The sequence below is a fragment of the Crotalus tigris genome, unplaced genomic scaffold (assembly GCF_016545835.1).
Source record: "Crotalus tigris isolate CLP2741 ecotype Arizona unplaced genomic scaffold, ASM1654583v1 scf7180000018068.1947079, whole genome shotgun sequence".
NCBI classification, from domain to species: Eukaryota; Metazoa; Chordata; class Lepidosauria; order Squamata; family Viperidae; genus Crotalus; species Crotalus tigris.
This window is the reverse complement of record NW_024096805.1, coordinates 1,257,742-1,277,261: the sequence shown is the minus strand read 5'-3', so window position 1 is coordinate 1,277,261 and position 19,520 is coordinate 1,257,742. Positions and strand designations below refer to the sequence as shown.

Sequence of the window (19,520 nt, the reverse complement as noted above, 5' to 3'; positions counted from 1 at the left end):
AAGGAACGGTTGCTGGAATTGGGTATTTATTTATTTATTTATTTATTTATTTATGAGGCTTATATACCGCTTTAAGTGCAGGCACTCTCTAAGCGGTTTACACCAGTAAGCAATGTGTATATATACATATAATCTGGGTCCTCATTTTACCTACCCCGGAAGGATGGAAGGCTGAGTCAACCTTGAGCCGGTGAGATTTGAACCGCTGACCTGCTGAACACAGTCAGCTAAAGTGGCCTGCAGTACTGCACCCTAACTGCTGCGCCACCTCGGTATGTCTAGTTTAACAAAGAGAAGGACGAGGGGGGCAGTGTTCCAATATCTCAGGGGCTGCCCCAAAGAAGAGGGAGTCAAGCTATTCTCCAAGGCGCCTGAAGGCAAGACAAGAAGCAACGGATGGAAACTGATAAAGGAGAGAAGCAACTTAGAACTAAGGAGAAACTTCCTGACAGAACAATTAACCAATGGAACAACCTTCCTCCAGAAGCGATGAATGCTTCAACACTGGAAGTTTTTAAGAAGAGACTGGACAGCCATTTGTCCGAATGGTGTAGGGTTCCTGCCTGAGTAGGGAGTTGGACTAGATGACCTCCAAGGTCCCTTCCAACTTTATTATTATTCTTATTATTATTATTATTATTATTATTATTATTATATCATCTTGTTTCTAGACTCAACTTTCCTAAGTATTTAAAGCAGTTGCTTGGCTAGAAATATTCTATAGGGCAGGGGTCCCTAACCCCCGAGCCGAGCCAGTTGCAAGCATCTGAATGTTCATCATAGTGACTATGGGGATGCTGCAACGGTCGTAAGTGTTTAAAACAGTCATATACCACCTTTTTTTCAGTGCTGTTGGACCTTTGAACAGTCACTAAATGAACTGTTGTAAATTGAGGACTACCTGTACTATAGCTACAATCTATGGATTAATGTGCATACACATTAGACCAGGGGTAGGCAAACTTGGCTCTTTTATGACTTGTGGACTTCAACTCCCAAAATTCCTGAGCCAGCATGGCTAAGCATGGAACCCTCTCCCTTTCCCCTCAGCATGGCTGGCTCAGGAATTCTGGGAGTTGAAGTCCACGAGTCATAAAAGAGCCAAGGTTGCCTATCCCTGCATTAGACAGAACTTAGTAGTCACTATATTTTGTCACCTGTGAAAATTAGCTCACTAATTCTGTGTTCCTAATTGTGAACCGTCACTAAGTGAACTGTTGTAAGTCGAGGACTCCGTGATGGCACGGAGGGGGGAAAAAACTGCCTCAGTGTCTTCCGTTTTATTTTATTTTATTATTTTATTTTATTTTATTTCATTTTATTATTTTATTTTATTTATCTTTCTAAAAAAAAACCCACTACTTTTCTCCTTCGTTTCCTTTTATAGTTTTTCCCATCACTGTAAAACAACAACAAAAAACACATAAGAGAGACTTTTGTTTCTTCCTTCTTTTTCTTTCCTTTTTTTTTTTTTACCCCAGGGAGCAGATCAAACGAGTCAAGGACTCCGAAGACGTACCCATGGTGCTAGTTGGGAACAAATGTGATTTGCCTTCCAGGACTGTAGACACAAAGCAGGCTCAGGATTTAGCCAGAAGTTACGGGATCCCGTTCATCGAAACATCTGCTAAAACACGACAGGTAAATGTCCAGATTGTCTGGACGGTCTTTTCCAGGTGGGAAGGGCAGAATTCCTAATAGCCAGGGAAGACTTTGTCTCAGGTAGTTCAAAGCACTTTTTACCTTTGGATACTCAAAGGTAAGTCAATCCATGTTTGTGTTATCTGTTTATGACAGTGGTTCTCAACCTTTTTAATGCCGTGACTCCCAACCGGTCGTAAGTCGAGGACTACTCAACTGGTGCAGCACCGTTTGCAGAATGGGACTTTTGGCGGGCTCAGCAGGGCAGAGACAGCCTGGACAATTCCTATTGGCTTTTGAAAGCCAATAGAATTAGACTCTATTCAAGAGAGTCTATTCTATTGGCTTTCAAAAGCCAATAGAATAAAAGGGAGTAGCACAGCTAAGGGAAAGGGGGGGGAAATGGCGGACTGCGTTGTTTGGCGACCCCCGTGAAATGGTCGTTCGACCCCAAATGGGGTCCCGACCCACAGGTAGAGAACCACTGGTTTATGAGATCCTTGGTGCTCTCTGAGCTTGGTTGTTTTCTTGCAGACGTTGCGCTACCCAACTAAATAATGATATCATCAATCACTCTTACCTAGTTTGAGTAATCAAAGTGTCTGCAAGAAAACAAGCAAGCTCAGAGTGCACTGAGATCAACCCTGAGCTACAAAGAGTCTCCTTCATTGAAAAACTGTTTGCGTATTCCCCAAATCCCTGAATGGGTCACTTACTTGCTGAGCCCTACATGACAAGTAATCCTCAATTTATAACCACAATTGGAACCAAAACCTCTGGTTAAACAATGTGGTCGTTAAGCGAATCGTGCCCAATTTTACCACCTTTCCCCCCCACGGTCATTAAATGAATCACATAGTTCTTAAGTGAATCCAACTTTCTCCGTTGACTTTGCTTGTGGGAAGGAACCGACAGCCCATTTAATTTATGTCAGTGTTGTGACTTATATTCATCAAAGCAATAGGACAGGATTTCCCAATTCCCTTGGCAATTTCCAAGTATATGGATGTCAACTCCCAGAATTCCAGAGCCACCAGCATGGCCATTGCTGAGAATTCTGGGAGCTGAAGTCCACTTACCTTCAATCTACCAAGGTTGGGAAACATTGCACGACCAGAATGAATAGCCATTATCTCACCATCCCCATCAATGCTAGTTATTTAGAAACCATGGAGGCAGAAACATGAAAGAGGTAACTGTTTCCTAGCTGGTGGTATAATTGAATTATCTTCTTTGTAAACTCTGAGATTACCTGTCCTCCACACAGGAATCTTTAATTTCTTCTACTGCAGGGATGAACAACTATGGCCTCTTTACAACCTGTGGACTTCAACTCCCAGAATTCCTGAGCCAGCCATACTGGCTCAGCGTGGCTAGCTCAGGAATTCTGGGAGTTGAAGTCCACAGGTCATAAAAGGCCATAATTGCTCACCCCTGTTTTATTGAGAGTTGAAGAAAAATCATCTAAGCACATTCAGCCATAGAGTATTGGGTCAGCATTCAAGATTTGGCGTGTATTCTGTCTGACTATTGATTTGGACAGTGTCTGAGTCAATATAAAACAGCTTTTGCTAAAAATTCAAGAACAAGAATTTAGCCTAATACAGGGGTAGGCAACCTTGGCTCTTTTATGACTCGTGGACTTCAACTCCCGAATTCCTGAGCCAGCCACGCTGAGGGGAAAGGGAGAGGTTTCCATGCTTAGCCATGCTGGCTCAGGAATTCTGGGAATTGAGGTCCACGAGTCATAAAAGAGCCAAGGTTGCCTACCCCTGTGCTACCTGCAGAAACCAGTCTCTAGCAAAAGTCACTCCAAGTCCCATCATCTCCTTCTGAAGGCAGGACAGAAAGTAATGGAGGGAAGCTTAGGCTCAGGAATTCTGGGAGTTGAAGTCCACGAGTCATAAAAGAGCCAAGGTTGCCTACCCCTGGTTTAGCCTAATATATCAGAATTCTTCCTAAGAGCTTCATAAAGTTATCCAAACTGGACAACAGTGCCAAAATCAGGCCTGAATATGTGTATTTATTATCTTGATTTTTGTAAGGATGTTTTCAGTTTTTATTATTGTCCCGATAGCTCTTTCATGATGGTGGTGAGACTTGCTTTATTAAAATTTTGCTTGCTCTAAATGGGTACCATGATTTGGTATTAGAATTATCCTGGTGTGATCTTCTAAGTTTGATTTCTTTTATTTCCCACTGTCTGTCATCCTGTAAGATACTTAAATTTCTTCAGGCCTTTTAAAGAGCTATGCCAAATGTCTATGGAGATTCTCAGTCATCCAGGTCATGGTTATCCCAAAGATGCTTTTTCAGGAGGCAACTGAACTTTCTTGTTTTTCTTTGAAGACGTTTCACTTCTCATCCAAGAAGCTTCTTCAGCTCTGACTGGATGGTGGGGAATGGAAGGATTTATACTCCTTGCAGACAGCCGGTCATTTGCCTTTTTTTACAGAGTTGTTGAAGCCACCTGGAGATTTATCTGTGTCTTCAGGGTCACCTGAGTGGTGCAAATGAGTGTGGAGAGCCTTCTTGGAACTGCTGAAAGTACTGTGTTGTACACTGGAGATAGATGATCATATCCCTTCCCCTCTGTTGAGAGAGGGATGTTCAATTTTGACATAGATGGCCTCTTTGACTCCTCTTTCAAACCAGCGGCCCTCTCTGACCACAATGTGGACTTTGCTGTCTTCAAAAAAGTGGCTTTTGTCTTTTAAATGCAGATAGACTGCTGACTCTTGTCCTGATGGGTTTGTTCTCCTATGTTGTGACATGCATTTATGAAGTCCACATTTTGGACAGAGAGGATAGCTGGTTTGAAAGAGGGGTCAAAGAGACCATCTATGTTAAAGAGGTCATCTATGTCAAAATTGAACAGCCCTCTCTCAACAGAGGGGGAGGGATACAACATCATCTATCTCCAGTCTACAACACAGTCCTGTCAACAGTTCCAAGAAGGCTCCACACCCATTTGCACCACTCAGGTGACCCTGAAGACGCAGATAAACCCCCAGGTGACCTCAACGACTCTCTAAAACAGCGGTTCTCAACCTATGGGTCGTGACCCCATTTGGGGTCAATTGACCATTTCACAGGGGTCGCCAAGCAAGGCTGTCCGCCATTTTTTTCCCCTTTTCCGGCGGGTGCCTTACCTCCCTTGGGCTGGGGCCAGCTGGTGGCCCAGCCAGTGGTCGGCCTGCTCCGTCTCTGCCGCTTGCCAGCTACGCCTCAGCCGGCACAGGGGGTGGCACCACGCATGCATGGCGCTCCCGAGCAGGGAAATTCCTCGAGTTACGACCGGTTGGGTAGTCCTCGACTTAAGACCGGTTGGGGGTCGCGGCATTAAAAAGATTGAGAACCACTGCTCTAAAAAAAGGCAAATGACCAGCTGTCTGCAAGGAGTATAAATCCTTCCCTTCCCCACCATCCAGTTAGAGTTGAAGAAGCTTCTTGGATGAGAAGCAAAACATCTTCAAAGAAAAAAAAGAAAGTCCAGTTGCCTCTTGAAAAAACATCTTTGGGGTACTATCTAACAGCAAGATTGCTAACGCTATTCATGAATCATCCCACAACGCACAACTTAGTACCTTTGCAGTTAAACGTGTACGCACTAATTCAGTTAGTCCCCAATTTATGACTGGTCATTTAGCAACCGTTAAAAGTTCTGAAGGACCTACCAAAGAGGTATTTATCACCTGGATCTGAAGTTCTGGCAGTTGCATCCCGCATGATCACACGATCCCACTTTGGACATTCAGCATCCGGGCCCCATTTACTGTAGTTTGCAATGTCCCACAGTCACGCGACATGTTTTACAATGGTTTTTGCTGAAAGCCGGCATGGACTTCTGGTTTTCATCAAAAAATGTGTCCAGTTTTCAACTGAGATAAATAATAATAATAACAACAAAACAACAACAACAACAACAATGTGTAACAGTGATACCCATTGTCATCGGGGCATTGGGAACTATGTCCAAAAACTTTGCAAAATACATCAAGAAACTGCAGCTTCCTGCAATAACTCCAGCAATGTTACAAAAAACTGCGCTACTCAGAACATTTTATATTTTAAGGAGGTACCTGGTTGACACCTAGGATGCTGGTAGCAACCCGTGTCAACCGTCAGCCCCAGCCAATTTAAATGTTCAGTTGACTGAGGTTCATGTCTAATGAATAAAAGATAATAATAATAATTATTATTATTACAACAACAACAACAACAACAAAGTTGGAAGGGACCTTGGAGGTCATCTAGTCCAACCCCCTGCTCAGGCAGGGAACCCTATACCATTTCAGACAAATGGCTGTCCAGATATTTTAGGCACCAGTATTAACCACATTTAAGGCCACTTCAGTCATCCCTTATAATGTGGGTTGAACAATTCTAATTCAAAACATCCTGAGAATAAAGTTCCTCATTTCAAGTTTGAAACCATCATTTCAGGTTCAAAGCAGGTTGACTTAAGTGTTCCGGAAGTGTTTTAGGCTTAAAACATGTCTCTGTTGAGCTTAAAACATAGAGCATAATTGAGCTGGATTTTCATATTTTAGTACTAATAAAGGAGAATATGTGTAGCTCAGGGTTGACATGAGGAGGCCTTGGTGCTCTCTGAGCTGGCTTGCTTTCTTGCAGACGTTTCATTTCCCAACTGAGCCGAGGTGGCGCAGCAGTTAGAGTGCAGTACTGCAGGCCACTTTAGCTGACTGTGTTCAGCAGGTCAGCGGTTCAAATCTCACCGGCTCAAGGTTGACTCAGCCTTCCATCCTTCCGAGGTAGGTAAAATGAGGACCCAGATTGTTGGGGGCAATGTAAATACATATATACATTGCTTACTGGTGTACACCGCTTAGAGAGTGCCTGCACTTAAAGCGATATATAAGTCTCATAAATAAATAAACTGGAAAATTAACATGGTTTGAGAGACTCAGTTGACCCAAGTGCCTGTTGGATCTATAGTTGAAAGTTTGCCCGTGCTGCTCTCTGAGGTTGATTGATTTTTTGCAAACGTTTTATTACCCAACTTGGTAACATCAACAGTGCTAGATGCTCACGTTACCTAGTTTGATAAGTAAACGTCTGCAAGAAAACAACCAAGCTCAGAGAACAGGAAGGACTCCACAGTTCAACCCTGAGCTGCAAACATTTTCTTCTATTAGTTTATCCTGTGTTTATCTAGAACAGGGGTCTTCAAACTTGGCCCTTTTATGACTTGTGGACTTCCACTCCCAGAATTCCTCATTCTGGGAATTGAAGTCCACAAGTCACAAAAGGGCCAAGTTTGAAGACCCCTGATCTAGAAGGATAAAGGCAAGACAGATAGACAGAAAAGGAAAGTTGACAAAAGGCAGGAAGAGAAATGGGAAAAAGTATTTTCAAGACCAGTCATTTAAGCTTGCTAGTTATTTAGCAGGCTGACTTGTCCATAAATTCATCTCCTTCTCATAGACCATTTGATACCTTTCATAATATGGCATTAGAATAGAAATAGGAATAGAATAGAATAGAATAGAATAGAATAGAATAGAATAGAATAGAATAGAATAGAATAGAATAGAATAGGAAGGGACCTTGGAGGTCTTCTAATCCACCCCCCTGCTTAGGCAGGAAACCCTGTGCCATTTCAGACAAATGATTTAGATTAGATTAGGTAACAGCACACATTAAAAATGAAATGTACTTGCTTGCTCTCAAAGTGTGCACACACTTAACACATTTAAAACATACTATATACAACATATGTATAGACCTACACCCTCTCTTCTTAAAACTTTCCAGGGTTGGAGCATTCACAACTTCTAGAGGCAAGTTGTTCCACTGATTAATTGTTCTAACTGTCAGGAAATTTCTCCTTAGTTCTTATTTTGAACTCATTCTTATTTTGAAAGATTTCACTTGTTATTGTCAGGTGCGAAAGACCAGGTCCATGCGTGAAGGTTTTGTTTAACGTATTTATTGCTAAACGCCTATGCACAGGAATCTCCTCAACTAAGGATCAGCACTTGATTAAGGTTAGATGAAAGTCCACAGCAATCAAAAAGAGTTGGGACCTAGGGCATTTGTGACTACATAACGATTCTAGGCTGATCCCTCTTTTCACTCTGCCCCCTGCCTCTGCCAGTCTTTCTCCTGCAGTTGTGGAGTGTATTGGACTGGGGTCCTTTCTGGAAAATAGTTTCTAAAGGGGTAGGTACTAAAAGTGAAAACAAGAAACAATCATTGTGCTTTTCCATGCAATTTATGGCAGGATTTGGCTTTTGGGGGGTGGGTGGGTTAAGATTAAGACATCATGGAGGATAGGTGGGGTCCTTATGGATTTATGGACCTTTGGAGAGCTGTTGCTGCAGATTTTTGAGGTGTGGAGATGATAGTTAATTATGAAAATAGAGCAGTGTTTCTCAACCTTGTCAACTTTTTCAATTCTGGTAGTTGAAGTTCACACATCGTAAAAATTGCCATGGTTGAGAAATATGAACTGTAATCTTTCGGTTCAGTTCAGATAGATTGAACTGCTGTCCTGGCCTTGTTCATATTGGGAGAGGATTCTGACCGACAAGAGTTTGGAGCAGATGATAGAGCTAAGGAAAGAAGAAATGGTAGATTTTCTTAGGGAATGGGACCTCCCTGGAGATCATTCTGAAGTTACTGAGATCAGTGGAGCTGATAGATCTGGTGACCAAGGAGAGGGTCTGTCAACTGGGATGGCAGGCTGTCTTCATCTAAATAAGCTGAGCAAAACCAGTTCAAAATTGGAGGGTTGCAAATGAACCACTCCTGGAAATGGGAAGGTAGAGTTAGCAAATTGTGTGATTCTAGACCCAGAGTAGGCAACCTTGGCTCTTTTATGACTCGTGGACTTCAACTCCCAGAATTCCTGAGCCAGCTTGGCTAGCTTGGAAACCTCTTCCTTTCCCCTCAGCGTGGCTGGCTCAGGAATTCTGGGAGTTGAAGTCCACGAGTCATAAAAGAGCCAAGGTTGCCTATCCTGATTGAGACCATTAGACTAATTTACAGATAAGGCTGCCATGCCAACCTAGAAAAGGGATTAATTCTGTAACCAAGTTAAGCAAGCTCAGTTTTGCTCTTATTTCATTTATTTGTTCAATTTCTATGGCTGCCCATCTCAGTCCACTAATACGGATGGTTACAATTCAGGCAATACGAACAAAAGTTTAAAAAACATTTTAAAACAGTAAAACCAGTAAAAAAAAACATTACATACATCCAATTCAACGTATACAAGAACAAGACATTTTGTTATCTTTGAATGGTAAAGCAATCTCATGTTAAACTGGATTCTTGGTGATCACCTGGATCTCACTCACAAGAGTGTCATCCACAAAAATGCAGAAGTGATTTGCCATTTCTACCTTCAGGGGCGATTCGAAGATTTGAAGAATTCTCCGTCTCAAAACATGTTCTCAGCATCAGATCTTGCCCTGTAGAGAGTTGTATTTCATGGGTAGCTCCAGGCCATTCAGATTTTTATTTTAGCAGTGCCACTGGAAGCAGGATAAAATCACACCTCGTCACCGTGTGTTCTGCAGTGAGTGAGATCTTGGACGTCAGAAATCTTTGTTGTTTATCTACGAGATTTGAGATATTTATATGGGGTCTCAACAAATTGATGCACTGGTTGATGTACTTCAAAAACGAGGTCTTCCAGTGATGGGTGGCTCTTTAAAGGCCTTTCTCCAGATCTTCTTCTTTTTCTCCTGGTGGTGAAGCATTTTGCCCCAGTGGGCAGTTCTCCAATGATTGCTCTGCTTTATCTCCACGGTGGTGGCCATGTTGATTTGTCTGTATGGGTGAAGGAATTGCAGCACCTATTTTCAGGCGTCAGGATGGGGGGGCGAAGAGCCTTCTCTAAATTGAGGGGCACATGGACAACAGAATTCACCACGTCTCCCATTTTTTTATGGGAGGCTTAAAAAGAGGATTATGATCCGGCATCCACGTGGCATTGTGATGGTGATCAAAGGGGTTCAATCAAGGTGATTGGATAATAATTTCCACCAATATTGATGAAAAATGATTGGCGCTTGGTGATGGGACATCTACAGGAGCTTAGCTCACAGCCTTTCCAAAAATCTGAGGTTCTTCAGATGGAATCAAGAGGGCGATAGGTTTATATGAAAGTTTCCACTTTCTCTAAAGCTACGAGGAAGAAGGTATATTCTGAAGCCCTAAATGTTGAGGTGAAGCTGAGCCAGATTGACTAGAAGTTCACCCAGAATATTCAGTATGGACTAGAAATCCTTGTTTAATGACTTGACGCTGAAATGGAAAGTCCTGAAGTGGAAAGGGTACAAGACCACTTGATTTAGCTCCTAAATTGTCATTGTTTGTGGACACTTGACATAATCAAATAAATCTAGTTGGGTCCACTTCATTCATCCTTGAACTAGCCACACTGTGCTGAAGCCATACACCAAGGGATTTCAAACTTGGCCCTTTTATGACTTGTGGACTTCAACTCCCAGAATTCCTCAGCCAGGCACGCTGGCTGAGGAATTCTGGGAGTCGAAGTCCACAAGTCATAAAAGGACCAAGTTTGAAGACCCCTGCCATACACCATGTTTAACAAACCACACTGACTAAGTCTACTCCCAACACCCACAAAATTAATGACACAATGGCTTAACCTGAGAGACTAAGCTAAAACCTGTAGTTTATGGAGATTCTCAGTCATCCAGGTCATGGTTGTCCCAAAGGTACTTTTTCAAAAGGCAACTGGACTTTCTTTGCTTTTCCTTGAAGACTTCTCGCTTCTCATCCAAGAAGCTTCTTCAGTTCTGACCGAATGTCCCACTGCATTGTCCTGCATATATCACATTGCTCAGTTTGTATCTGGGTGTTTTATCTTCGGGGTGGGCAAACTTCTGCTTTGTATATTCTTGGGTTTAAAGTGTGCATGTATGCAGGACAATGCAGTGAGACACGTGCAGATCTGTACGTTGGAGAAGCAAAACAACCACACCTCACAAATGCATGGCACAACATAGGAGAACAAAGCCATCAGGACAAGATTCAGCAGCCCATCTGCATTTGAAAAAGAAGACACCGGCCAGTCTTTGGAAGACAACAAAGTCCACGTTCTGGATAGAGAGGACCTCTGGTTTGAAAGAGGGGTCAAAGAGGCCATCTGCGTTAAAATTGAACAGCCCTCCCAACAGAGGGAGAGAGATAGAATATCACCCATCTCCTGTTTACAGCACAGCTCTTTCAGCCGTGGCCACTGGACCAAAGTTTATTAAAACAGTGTTAAAAATTATTAAATTATTAGTAAAGTTCATGTGCATGTTTCCTTTTCATTCTGGAGAGAAAGCCCCTGCAGTCTGTATGGCAAGAATTGGTTCTTTCCAACAACTCTGACTCTTTGCCTACTCAAATTTTTCACGTCGACGGAAGACGTTACTCAGATGAGAAATGAAACGTCTCACTATTAGTAAACTTTGGTCCAGTTGCCATGCTTTAACCCTTTCAGATACTTTTGGCCTGGATGATTCAACCTTCCTTTACATATTAGGTCAGATTTATAAGAGGTGGATAGCAGCCATACGTCCCTCCAAGCAGAGCAGTCTGCTTTAAAAGCATACGTCGTATGCATGATGTCATTATATGCATCATGCAAAGTTGTGCTTTGCTTGTGGTCTCGTGTAAACATAGAACATAGAGGAGACCTTGTGTCCTATCAGCAGTTCCAAGAAAGTTCCACACCCAGTTGCACCATTCAGGTGATTCTGAGGGCACAGATAAACATCCAAGCGGCCTCAACGACTCAGAGAGAGTACTAACGACCAGATGACTGCGAGGAATATAAGATCCTTCCATTCCCCACCGTTCAGTCAGAACTGAAGAAGCTTCTTGGATGAGAAGCGAAATGTCTTTAAGGAAAAGCAAGGAAAGTCCAGTTGCCTTTTGAAAAAGAACTTTTGGGACTAAAATGGATGTTCTGTAGAAGTATTGTGGAGCCAGCCTATCTGAAGGATTGCAATGTGTATGGAAGGTGGTTCCTCTGAACATTGATATATTTTGCCGTCGGCCGTGGTGAATGCAGATGACATCCCGAGATTTTCACCAGGAAAGGCGGGAGACCCCTCTGCCCTACTTTTCTCCAAAGCTCGGTAGCCAATTTCCACTTCCTCCTGGCTCCTGCTTTATCGCCTGATTACCCAAAAACCGACTCTAAAGGAGTTGTGTCTTGCAACAACAGAGAGTGGAAGATGCTTTCTACACCTTGGTGCGAGAGATACAGCAGCACCGATTGACAAAAGTCAGCACGGAAGAAAAGACTCCTGGGTGTGTGAAAATTAAAAAATGCCTTTTAATGTAACCGGGTAAGTTTCAATTTCGTTTAAGGTGGGGGGGGGGGAGAAATATCCTAAGCATTTGACAGGAGAAAAAAAAACGGGTTCGACCAGTATGAATCAAATCTAACTTCCGACTTTTTCTCTGATGAATTCTCCTAATTTCAGAATGATTGTAAGTCGCTGCCGATTGAATTCTTTTCGAAGTTTTGCTGCTGTAGGAGCTTTTGGGTCCTCTCTGACTGCCAGGCTGGGTCTCTCATTGCCTACTCGGAGAAGATCTGGGGATGTTAGGGATTGTAGTCCAACACATTTGAAGGAACTTAATTGTGTACAGTGCTGGATCAATTGCCTCTCCAAAATGTCCAGACAAGCAAACAAAAAGATGTGGAGACTCAGAAAGAGCACAGAGAAGACCGACAAAGATGATTAGAGAGCTGGAGGCTAGAACACACAAAGAATGATTGCAGGAATTGGGTATGTCTAGTCCAGAGGTAGGCAACAGCTGACTCAGGAATTCTGGGAGTTGAAGTCCATGAGTCATAAAAGAGCCGAGGTTGCCTACCTCTGGTCTAGTCTAACAAAGAGAAGGACTAGGGGCGACACGATAGCTGTCTTCCAATATTTGAGGAGCTGTCACAGAGAAGAGGAGATTGACCTCTTCTCCAGAGCACCTGAAGGCAGGACAAGAAGCAACGGATGGAAACTAATCAAGGAGAGAACCAACCTAGAAACTAAGGAGAAATCTCCTATCAGTGAGAACAATTAATCAGTGGAACGACTTGCCTCCAGAAGTTGTGGATGTTCCATCACTGGAGGTTTTCAAGAAGAAACTGGACAGACATTTGTCCAAAATGATATAGGGTCTCCATACCAGAGCTTAGAGTAGAAGACCTCCAAGGTCCCTTCCAACTCTTGTTACTCTCTAATTATGTCATTCCCAAATTATGTTTTCCAAAATTCGCTGAAGTCACGGCTTCATAAGAGACTTATGCTTTTTTGTGAGATCTCACTGATTTTTCCAAGCATGTACATAGATTATTGGTCAACAGGGTTAGAGTTAGAGTGGCCTGGGTGAGAAATAGTCTCCACACAGGCAGTCCTCAACTTATGACTATAATTGAGCCCAAAACTTTTTTTTTATTGAAAAGTTTTACAAAAAATTACAAAATATATCCCCAACCCCCCCCCAACCCCCCTACCCCACTACCCCACTTCCCAGAGCTGAATACAGTGTAATAAATACAATAATCATAATCTAGGTAACATTAACCAACTATATAAACAAATATAATGCACTTTAACTCTCTTTTACATAAAATTTCCACTATACTAAATTATTATTATTATTAATAATAACAATAATATTCTAAAATTTATTCATAAAATAAATGGAACTTTTTAGTTCCATATTTATTCTGAATATAATCTATCCATTTTCTCCAAACCGAAATGTATCTTGTGAATAATCCTTCAAATAAGCAGAAATCTTAGCCATTTCTGCTAAGTTTGACACTTTAAGCGTCCAGAGCCCAAAACTTCTGTTGCTAAGTAAGATACGTTAAGTGAGTTTTTACCCCAATTTACAACTTCCCTTGCCCATAGTTGTTAAGTAAATCACTGCAGTTGTTAGAGTAAATCACTGCAGTTGTTAGTAACACGGTTGTTAAGTGAATTAGGCTTCCCCATTGACTTTGCTTGTTAGAAGGTTACAAAAGGGGTTCACATGACCCCAGGACACGGCAACCGTCCGTAAATATAAGCCAGTTGCCAAGCATCCGGATTTTGATCACGTGACCACAGGGATGCTGCAACGGTTAAGAATGAAGTCACTTTTTTTCAGTGTCATAACTTCAAACAGTCACTAAGTTGAGGACTGCCTGTACCAGAGACCACTGCACTGTGACTGAAAGAACAATTGTTGGGAAAATATAGATTGTCCTTTCTGTGGATTGAGGCTTTCATGGCCAGTATCTATTGGACAAGGTTGGGCTTCAGGTTTTAAAGTCGCCACAATCTAGAGAAGAGATTTCCTGACATTTCATCAGCAGCTGGTATCTGGCATCTTCAGAGGCGAAGTGGCCTGCTCTGCAGAGGCGATTCTGTTTTATGGCCAGGTCTGTTGACTTCTGACTGATCTTCAGCCAAGTTGCTTTCCAATTGGGGCAGGTTGGGGAGGGCTAGTCCCTGATTGGGGTCTGATCCTGATTGGTTGTTCTGGTATTCTTGGTTCCTGTTTGATTCTTTGTTCTTGGTCTTCTGATTCGTCCATTTTTGTGTAGCTGTTCATATAATTTATAATTTATATCAGGGGTAGGCAACCTTGGCTCTTTTATGACTCATGGACTTCAACTCCCAGAATTCCTGAGCCAGCCATGCTGAGGGGAAAGGGAGAGGTTTCCATGCTGAGCCATGCTGGCTCAGGAATTCTGGGAGTTGAAGTCCACGAGTCATAAACCAGCCAAGGTTGCCTAGCCTTGATTTATATATATGTGTGTGTGTGTGTGTGCTGAGCTTTCTTTTACCAATTGCGCCGTGTGTGTATGTGTGTATATATATATGTGTGTGTGTGTGTGTGTGTGTATATGTGTGTGTATGTATGTGTGTATATATATTGTGTGTATATGTGTGTGTGTATATATGTGTGTGTTGTGTATATATAGACGTGTGTGTGTATACACACACACACACACATATAAAAACAGTAAGATAGAATAAAACTAAAATAGAATGAAAAAGAAGCAAGAAATAAAGAACAAAAAGAAAAAGCTGAAAGTCCAGAAAGAAAGTAAAAAAAAAAAACGTATAAGGAAAAATATAAGGTGGTTTCCAATCTTCTTTACAGCAGTTAAAAATATAATTATAAATCAATCTTTCTTTCTAAAGTTACATTATGACTCTCTTCTTTCTATAAGCTATCCTGTCTAATAATCAAAACCATAAATTAAAAGTTGTTTTTTTCAATGCAAAAAATCCATGCAGGGTTTCCAGTCGCCAATCAATATAGGCAATTGCCTTTTCTCTAATAAAGCATTTTTGCAGTGCTGATTCCTGATTGGTTCGTTGCTTGGGCTGGGTTCTGGTTGGTTGCTTTCAGCAGCTGAGTCCTGATTGGGTCCTTGTCCAGGCAGCTTTCTGAAAGACTGCCCAACATTCCATTTGTTTTATCAGCAAATGTGAAGCGGGTAGTCCTCATTGAGTGACTGCCTCATACAGCATTTTTTTTCGATTCACAACAGTGATGAAAAAGTTATTTATATATATATGATCTTCACCGGCCTTTGCTTTACATTTCATAAGATTTCAACTGTTTCTATAATTACAAAAGCCTTATAATCATCAAACCCTAAAATCAAAGTTTCAGTTTTTTTCCCCAGTTTCAAGCAAAAAGTCCAGAAGTGGTTTTCAAATAGAAACAAAACTAGATAAATTCCTTTCTTTGATTAAAAGAGACAATTTCACATTTCTGCTAATTCCTTTACTTCTTCCATAATGGAAATCAATGTGTCATTCCATGTTTGTGAATGTTAGATTCTCACTGCTAGATATTATCTGATTGACTAAAAATTGGAAATATTTCACTATGGCTTATTGGGTTTATTAAATGATGGCATCCTTTGCTCCTAGCTTCTCTGTATCTTACAGAAATACATAGTACTGTTTTTCCTCTCTTTTGGAAATTAAAATATCTAGGAAATGGATGCTAATAAACTTTACATTTCATCCCGGCTTCTTGTTGCCGTTGTACATAATTATTAGGTTTACATGACAGACTTCAACTGGTTTATTGGCATGACCTATTTTCTGGGTCTTTACAATGCATTGAATATAAATTACCATATGAGCTGAATTCACACAACATGCTATGCTACCAGAGCTTGGCAAGGCCTAGTACAGTGATGGTGAACCTTTTAGAGACCGAGTGCCCAAACTGCAACCCAAAACCCACTTATGTTTCACAAAGTTCCAACATGGCAATTTATTCTGAATACTGAGGTTTTAGTTTAGAAAAAACAACTCGTACATTAGTATCTTTTGTCTTAAAAGAAAAACACAATAACAAAGCTTTCAGTGATATAAACAACTTTTTACTGAAAGGTAAAAGTTTGCATTTGGCATGCTTTTGAACAATTAATGTGATTTTTGCTGTTGTATGCATGCTGATAATTTGTCTAACCTTGGCTTATACTTTGTAAGTTTGAGAGCAACACATGCAGCACTCAGGTCATCTGTTAGTCTGTTTCTGATGTCAGATTTGATATAATTCAAAGCTGAAAACAGTGCCCTTGCTCCGGAGGCTTGTTTTGGCTAGGAAGGGGCTTGAGAAATGGCTTTTTCCTGCGAAAACTTAGCCAAAGATTGAGGCGCGCATGCCTACAGAGAGGGCTCCGAGTGCCACCTCTGGCACGCGTACCATAGGTTCGCCACCACTGGCCTAGTATATTATGTGAACGAAGCCATCAGGTGTTGCTGTGTTGGGGAACACTGCCAATATTTACATTCTCCCTTCTTAGCAATAAGCCTTATTGAAAACCAGCATGTAACAATCATAGTAAAGGTGTTGGATTGTCACTGGGGAAACCCTGATTCATCAGGATAAGTGTCCATAAGATTGATGCCCATATCCCATTTTCTGAGTAGATCTGTTGAATCTCATAAGAATTAGCTTTGAGCACAGATGCCCGGAGTTACGTTCTGTTGCAAGCTATTGTTCCAGTGTGCAAATAGTCCTCAACTTATAAACATAATTGGGATCAGAATTTCTGTTGCTAAGCAAGGCCGTGGTTAAGTCAGCCATGCCCCAATTTTAACCACCTTTTTTGCCATAGCTGTTAAGTGAATCGCTATATTTCTTCAATGAATGATGCGGTCGGTAAGCGAATCCATTGACTTTGCTTGTTGGAAGCCAGCTGGGAAGTTCGTAAATGGCGGTCCACGTGATTTCAAGACACTGACATATAAATACATGCCAGTGCCCAAATTCTGATCATGCGACTGTCCATCACGCCATTGGAATCCTGCAATGTTGTAAACTCAAGGACCAGATCGTAAGTCATTTGTTTCAGCACCGTTGTAAGTTCAGACGGTCGCTGAAGGAATGGCTGTAAATTGAGGACTCTATTTTGCAAGTAATAGCCTAAGGCAGTGATGGTGAACCTTTTAGAGACCGAGTGCCCAAATATTGGCCCCGCCCCTGCTCCACCCCCTACCCCACCCCCACCCAGCCTGCCCACAGGGCCACTCACCACCTCCAGGGCCTGTCGCAGATTGCCCAAGCAGCCCCACAGTGCCATGGCGGTCACGCCCTCTGCCCGCGCCCCGCAGCATCAAAAGTGCACCATGGGGCATGAGAGCAGATTCTTGTCTACGCTGCCCGGCTGACATGTCCTTGGCTGCTTTGCTCTGCATGGGCCACGCTCGGAGGTGACTCTCTTCCAGGGGGGCTGCTGGTGAGGAGGGGGTCACAGGCTGGGGCAACTGCACGTGTGCCCACAGAGAGGGCTCCGAGTGCCGCCTCTGGCACCCGTGCCATAGGTTCGCCACCACTGGCCTAAGGCCCTGAGGTAGTATCAGGTTGCATTAGCTACTCTACACAAGTAGCCCTTGACTTACAACGATTCGTTTAGTGACCGTTCAAAGTCCCACTCGCATTTTGAAAAGTGACTTGCGACTGTTTTTCACACTTAACGACTGTTGCAGCATCCCCTTGATCACGTGATCATAATTCAGACACATAGCAACTGGCTCCTATTTACGACGGTTGCAGCGTCCCTAGGTCATGTGACCCTCTTTTGCAACCTTCTGACAAGCAAAAATCAATGGGGGAAGCCTGATTCACTTTACAACTGTGTTACTGACTTAATAACTGCGTGTAACTTAGCAGCTGTGGCAAGAAAGGTCATAAAATGGGGCAAAACTCACTTAATAAATGTTCTCGCTTAGCAATAGAAATTTTGGGCTCAGTTGTGCTCATAAGTCGAGGACTGCTTATAAAATGAATTGTTTCTCAAAGGTTTTCAAGAAAACCGGAAGCAGGCTATAAAACTTATCAAAAGGCATCGAGTTTCTTAGAGGAAACAGGAGAGACAAACTTGCTAAAACTTTGGGGCGCAGGAATAAGGAACCCCAGGTGATCCTGTATCGTTTCTGTCGATATTTGAGGGGCTGCCACAAAGAAGAGGGGGGGCAACCTATTTCCCAAAGCACCAGAAGGCAAGACAAGAAACAATGGATGGAAACTAGTGAAAGAGAGAAGCAACCTGGAATTAAGGAGAAATTTCCTGATAGTGAGAACAATTAGCCAGTGGAACGACTTGCCTCCAGAAGTAGTGGGTGCTCCAACACTGGAGGTTTTTAAGTAGAGACTGGACAACCATTTGTCTGAAATGGGACAGGGTTTCCTGCCTGAGCAGGGGGGTGGACTAGAAGACCTCCAACTCGATTATTCTGTCACTCTTGTCTTGTACTAAAAGTTCTCGCTTCTCTCTGCAGGGTGTGGATGACGCTTTTTACACATTAGTTCGAGAGATCCGAAAGCACAAAGAGAAGGTGAGCAAAAACGGCAAAAAGAAGAAAAAGAAGTCCAAGACGAAATGTATAATCCTGTAAAACAACCAACCAAATACTGTCCATCCTTTACCCATCAAGAGTCCTTCGGTAATCCATTTTTCTACCCATCACACTAAATTATTAGAACGAACGTTTTTAACATTACTTCTTCTTCTTCCGCCGCATTGTTTCCTGAACCTGCCAACCACGGCTTATTTTCCTCACAGTAGGGGAAAAAAAAAAAAAAGTGCCGATCATCCTGGGAAGCTGGTTCTCCCAACTTCTCCACGCTTGTGAAACAAAGCAACAGATCCTCCCGAAAGTTGTTCTTCAGAGCGTCTTGGTGCACGCAGAATCTTCTCGTTGTCTTCTGGCTTGTTTCCATTTTGTTTTCCTTTGGCCCAGAATGTTGAGCCTTCTCTGCACTTTTGAGGACCAGCCTTAAGAGCTAAATGGAGGCTGGAACACCGGTTGTGGTAGCAAATAAACATTGTTTTCCTTCTCTGGAGCTCGGTTTTATGCGTGATGTTGCTTCCTCCAGGCGTAAGGAGGAAGAACTGAGTGGTTTTCTCTCAGCCAGGAGAGCAGATTTACCCTTCCAGATGGAATATAATGTTCCATTGAAGTTTGGATCACTTCAGTCCCATTTGGTGCCCCTTCTCCTATATCTTCTGAAATTGTGTCCCTGAAATAGAATAGAATAACAGAAGTGGGACCTTGGAAGTCTTCTAGTCCAACCCCCTGCTCAGGCAGGAAACCCTAGACCAGGGGTCTTCAAACTTGGCCCTTTTATGACTTGTGGATGTGCCTGGCTGAGGAATTCTGGGAGTTGAAGTCCACAAGTCATAAAAGGGCCAAGTTTGAAGACCCCTGGCTTAAATCTAACAAACAAAATGGAGGCTGGCTGAGGAATTCTGGGAGTTGAAGTCCACAAGTCATAAAAGGGCCAAGTTTGAAGACCCCTGCCCTAGACAAATGGTTGTCCAGTCTCTTCTTAAAAACTTCCCGTGTTGGAGCACC

General features: G+C 42.4%; 1 protein-coding gene across 3 annotated transcripts in view; it reads left to right on the top strand.

Moving 5' to 3' along the window:
• The window catches only part of KRAS (KRAS proto-oncogene, GTPase), a 37,083-nt gene extending 18,075 nt beyond the window's left edge, over positions 1-19,008 (top strand). Inside the window, exons 4-7 of one of the 3 annotated variants that reach the window (XM_039347394.1) lie at positions 1,482-1,641; positions 11,858-11,973; position 12,815; positions 18,444-19,008. In XM_039347394.1, the coding sequence (XP_039203328.1) occupies positions 1,482-1,641; positions 11,858-11,973; position 12,815; positions 18,444-18,560 (394 nt within the window). In that variant the 3' untranslated portion in view covers positions 18,561-19,008. Of the gene's footprint in view, positions 1-1,481; positions 1,642-11,857; positions 11,982-12,814; positions 12,816-18,443 lie in introns of all 3 variants that reach the window. The other 2 variants (XM_039347391.1, XM_039347393.1) reach the window with 2 other exon arrangements.
• The last annotated feature ends 512 nt before the right edge of the window (positions 19,009-19,520 follow it).